General features: G+C 50.6%; 1 protein-coding gene across 2 annotated transcripts in view; it reads right to left on the bottom strand.

Moving 5' to 3' along the window:
* ERGIC1 (endoplasmic reticulum-golgi intermediate compartment 1) overlaps positions 1–3,088 on the bottom strand; it is a 64,311-nt gene extending 61,223 nt beyond the window's left edge. The window contains exon 1 of one of the 2 annotated variants that reach the window (XM_068160231.1): positions 2,987–3,088. In XM_068160231.1, the coding sequence (XP_068016332.1) occupies positions 2,987–3,006 (20 nt within the window). In that variant the 5' untranslated portion in view covers positions 3,007–3,088. Of the gene's footprint in view, positions 1–1,774; positions 1,850–2,986 lie in introns of those variants that run through there. The other variant, XM_068160241.1, reaches the window with a different exon arrangement.
* Positions 3,089–5,141: the final 2,053 nt, after the last annotated feature.

Here is a 5,141-nt window from a genome sequence, read left to right as displayed (position 1 = left end):
GCACATCGCGTCCAACCTGTCACCACAGACCCATGACTAGACCATGGCACCAAGTGCCACGTCCAATCTCCTCTTGAACACCTCCAGGGATGGTGACTCCACCTTTTTTGTGGAAACAAAACTCAAGCCCAAACTTCTAGCTGGTCTGCTACGGTTCACTCTGTAACTGATGTTAACTATCAATGCCCTAGCACTCTTCAAACAGCTCAGCTCTAAGAGAGGAGGATACAAAAAAAACCCAAGAAAAGAACTGGCCTTCCCAACTGCAGCAGCAAAGCAGCTAACAGAGCTAACAGCAGTGATTTCTTCAGGTGTGGTACCAACACACACCCATGAGTCTCCAGAAGAACATAATGCCTTTCCATTTAGACCCTCTGAATTTTGGACTCTAGAAGACACGAAGAAGCAGCTCTCAAAGCTCTTAACAATCCAACCCTTTAATCATACACATGCATAGCAGCCCCTTTAAAGATTGTGCTGAAGGCAGAGTGCTTTGGCACCTGCCCAAGACAACATCCAGTCGAAATCTGTGAAAGGGAAACCTCACATTTTATGTGATCAAAAATACCATTATCACAGTATCACTAAGGTTGGAAGAGACCTCGAGGATCGTCGAGTCCAACCTGTCTCCACAGACCTCATGACTAGACCTCTTCCTTCATAAACTTACTACAGGTGGCAACCTTATTTCTCCAGCAGCACTGTACTGCACATTCTATAGTTGTCAGGAAGTAACTGTGCTTGCTTTTTTTTTGGATGTATGCATCATACCTTACCTATGACAGTAAAATTTTCCAACCTCAATAATTTTATTCCACTGACTACAAAGAACAAAACCCACAACAACTAAAAGATAAGCCTCTAACCTTTGCAAAAGCTTTGGTCCTGAACTCTGCTCGTGCTTCTGAAAACAGGAAACTGGTCTGCTGAGCATGACAACAGTTTCTCAGTACCTTTCAGGTTCTTCTTATGAATGACAGTCTTTTGAAAATTCATCTTTGGAGAAGAACTGAACTTGAGTAACCTTATTTTATTTGAAAAGGTGCTCTGAAGTGTCTGTTTCTAATCCTCCAAACTGAATGACAAAGAAGTTATTTGCAACTGTAAATCTTTAAAACACAGATCTGAAGCCACGGCTCCATGTTTTTGTAACTTGTTAACACGAACTCTGCAACCATCCCTTTACTTAATGCCTTTGTTCCATTCCAGAATGAAGCACTACTGCTCTTTCTTAAGATGATTACTCTTGGTGAGCCAATGTCTCCACATGCACATCCTGAGACCCCAAAATATTACACTTTCAAAGACATCTGAACTAACATTTCGTCTGCTATTACAAAGTGACAGCCACAACCCAGGATCCCTTATTGCTCACGTATTGTAAGAGTCTGAAAATAAATGTATCATAGTATCATTCAGGGTTGAAGGGACCACAAGGATCATCTAGTTCCAACCCCCCTGCCATGGGCAGGGATACCCCACACTAGATCAGGCTGGACAGAGCCTCATCCAGCCTGGGCTTAAACACCTCCAGGGACGGGGGCCTCGACCACCTCCCTGGACAACCCATTCCAGGGCTTCACCACTCTCATGGTGAAAAACCTCCTCCTCACATCCAGCCTGAATCTCCCCACCTCCAGCTTCATTCCATTCCCCCTAGTCCTATCACTAGCAAGAGGATTTGCAGCTGGCAGAATGTCTCCAAAGCTGAGAAGAAATTCCTATCAGAATTTTACAGAAAAGCAGAAACAAGGCTCTGGGCCCCAGATCCCACATGATCCAGCAGATGCTGTTTCCATCTTCACCAAGTTTTCACTCAGAAGCAACTGCCTTCATGTTCAACAGTGCTCCACGGAACACATGCAAGATCCTGTTAGCCTGTGTAAATGAGAGGCTGATTTAGAGTTACAGCAAAAATACATCACACAGCTTTTGGGGGGCATAACTAAGAGCCTGCAGTATCACCATTTCCCTGTCAGCTCAAAGGAGTGCACATGTGTGGTTCACGATGGTCCTACACGAGAAGCATTGAGCAAGAACTGTATCTCTCAGTTACCAAAAATGTGTGGGTTTTTTTTTGGTAATGTCAATGTTCTAACCAAGACCTACATGAGAAAACTGAACTGTGTGTAGTCCACATGGCATCTATGAATTTGGAAAGTTACAAATCTGTTTCACGAGTAGGTCAAAAAAGAAGATGTATCCGCGGTTGCTATTTCAAGTCCATGTAAGTCAAAAGGGTCTTTTTCGCTTCTGCTTTGGCATCTGAAACTGACTGCTACAGCCCACAGGATGCAGGAACCCCACAGCCAAACTTCACAACTCACACCTGCTCAAAATGCCGAAACCAAAGGTGGAGGTGCCAGCGTTGTCTCCCAGCCACCAGAGCCGCGGCATACAGCTTTTCTCACACATAACCTCACCGTAACAAGTGATCTCCTAAAGCTTCTGGGGATCTGTGGGAGGAGAAGGGGCCCAGCAGCCTGACCCAACACCAGCTGCAGGGCCTGTGCAACAGCCACAGTGGTCACCCTCGAGGCCCCACTACTTCACCCGCCCTGCCTGGGGGAGTCCGAAACTCTACACACCTCCTCTTTGCTTTGCACAACAGCGTTATATAATAACAGCCACTCACTGGGCTGACCCTCCCAGTTTCCCATGTCCCTTCCCTGCCCAGACCTACTTTTGCTATTCTCCCATTCATCCATCCAACCATTCATCCATCCATCCATCCATCCTCCTCTTGCGGGTTTCACCTCGCCCGCAGACAGCCACGGGCCCAACCCTCGCCTCGCCATGGCGGTTCGGCGTCACATAATTCAGTGCTCCCGGGCGGGAGGCGCCCACCGCCGTCAGCGCTGCCTGCCCCGGCCGGGGCCGGAGGGCCGGGGGAGGCCGGGCAGGGAGCGGCGGCCCCGCCGAGAGGCGGGCGAAGCCGGGCCGGGCCCTGCGGGGAGAGGTGGGCGGTTCGCCCGGCCGCACTCACCTCCTGAAATCAAAGGGCATGTTGGTGGCGGGCGCCGGGTAGCCTGCGGGCCCCGCCGCCCCCGGCCCCGGCTCTCGCCTCGCTGCCGCCGGCTACAGGGCCAGGAAGTGACGGGCCCCGCCGACGCGCAGCACCAGCCCATTGGGCGGCTGGAGCCGGCCGCCGCTTCCGCCGCCGGGTTACGGGCAGCGGTGGGAGCTGCGGTCTCCGGGGCGGTGGGGTTGGGAGCTGCGGCTAGCCCCGGCGGCGTGCCGCGGGCCCCGCCGTAACCCCAGCCTGCTATCTCGGCAGCACCCCGGGAGCTGCTGAGCTCCTCACGGTGCTCTATCAGCCCCCCAGCTCTGAAGGGCCACTCGATGCCTGCAGTGCCCTGCCAGTCCTTTACGGTGGTCTCTTCAGCACCCCTTGGCCCCTGGCAGCACTCCATTGCCTGGCGGCCCTCTCAGCTGACCCTCTTGCTGCCTACAACAGTTCAGAGTTCTCTCGATGCCCCATGGCCCTTCTCAGCACCTGTCCGGGCTCTGGCACCAACTGCTGCCCCGCAGCCCCAGGACTCCCGACCTCCGCGGCTAGCAGCTATGGTCCTGTGTGGCCGAGCAGGCTCAGCCCTGTGCCCCTGCTTGTCCCCAGGCACTGCCCCCATTAGCATGGCTCTGGCGTCAGCGGGCAAGTTTGCGGTGATCTGAGCTACCTGCAGACACGGGACTGGAGGAGCAGGGCAGCAGCCAGAGGTTCAGCAATAGAGATTTTGTTGGGCGTCCTCAGCATCGCAATAGGAAAAGCTTGTGTCTGTGGATGCAGCATGGTCTTTTCTCTGCCTGGAGACCATTCAACCCACACTGACAGACTGCAGAAAGTCTCAACACTTCAAAGTGCTTATAAAGGAAGGAGAACCCTCCATGCACCACTGAGATAGGCACCTCCATATACCCCATCTTGATAGAGGATGAACTTTGGTGCCAGCATGGCTTTTTCACTTGCTCTTGAAAATCTTTCTGCCGTTTTCTTGGAGGCCAAGGATCTAAAATAAAAAACTCCCCATTTTTTAAGTCATTCATTTCCCCAGTCCTGCCATTTTACATGAATTCTTTTATCTGACTTCATCCCTGCTGGGTTTGTGTGATGCTTGTTTAGCCTGGAGAAGAGGAGGCTCAGGGGAGACCTTATTGCTCTCTACAGCCACCGGAAGGGAGGTTGTAGCCAGGAGGGGGTTGGTCTCTTCTCCCAGGCAACTAGCACCAGAACGAGAGGACACAGTCTCAAGCTGTGCCAGGGGAAGTTTAGGCTTGAGGTGAGGAGAAGGTTCTTCACAGAGATAGTTGTTAGCCATTGGAATGGGCTGCCCAGGGAGGTGGTGGAGTCACCATCCCTGGAGGTGTTCAAGGGGGGACTGGACATGGCACTTGGTGCCATCTGGGGCTACCTCCATACAGCATTCTGGGTGCTTTCCTTCATAACATTGCCAGCTGATAGCATCATTTGGGGACTTCTTGCTGTGGGTAGTGTGACCACTTGCTGTGACTCACATAAGGTACACATCAGATTACAGAATACAGCTACTCCTGCCTTTTAAGTCTAAAAGCAGGGCAAGCGAGAGAGGGAAATGACAGCAATCTAAGTACGCTGTGTGCAACATACTGCCTTTTCTAATTGATTCTGCAGCTTTCTTCCACTCCTGCTGTCAGCATCTCTGTACTGAGAGATCCACCCCTTTCCATTTTATCCTTTCACCAGAAACTAGACCTATATCTGGATAAAAAGCTCAATTCAGATTGAAACAAGCAGAGAAACACTACAAAAAAGTTGGAGCTGTTAATCAATGCCATAGGCTTTCAAAGGAAGATAATTATTTTTCATGCTGAGAATAGTCAAAACTAAACTGGAGGCATTTCAAGGATGAGATAACAAGGCACAATCCCTTAAAAGCCTGCAGGGAATTGATAAAAACACCTAATTGGGGTTTTTTGATCTCAGACATCCAAATGGTCCTACTGCATTGTGCAAGCCTATTCAGCAGATTACTAACTGATCAGCCACGAAATCCTGCTGCACTTTGCATTGTGCTCCAAAACTGAACAACCCACTGAAATGAATGAGACAATTCTCATTTCTCATGAGGTCAAACCAATTACACAGGCATAGCCAGAGGGCATTA

The sequence above is a fragment of the Melanerpes formicivorus genome, unplaced genomic scaffold, assembly GCF_026170545.1.
Source record: "Melanerpes formicivorus ecotype bairdi unplaced genomic scaffold, bMelFor1.0.p_v2 SCAF_2, whole genome shotgun sequence".
Taxonomy (NCBI): domain Eukaryota; kingdom Metazoa; phylum Chordata; class Aves; order Piciformes; family Picidae; genus Melanerpes; species Melanerpes formicivorus.
The sequence above is the reverse complement of the archived record's forward strand: the minus strand, read 5'-3'. Positions and strand labels throughout refer to the sequence as shown.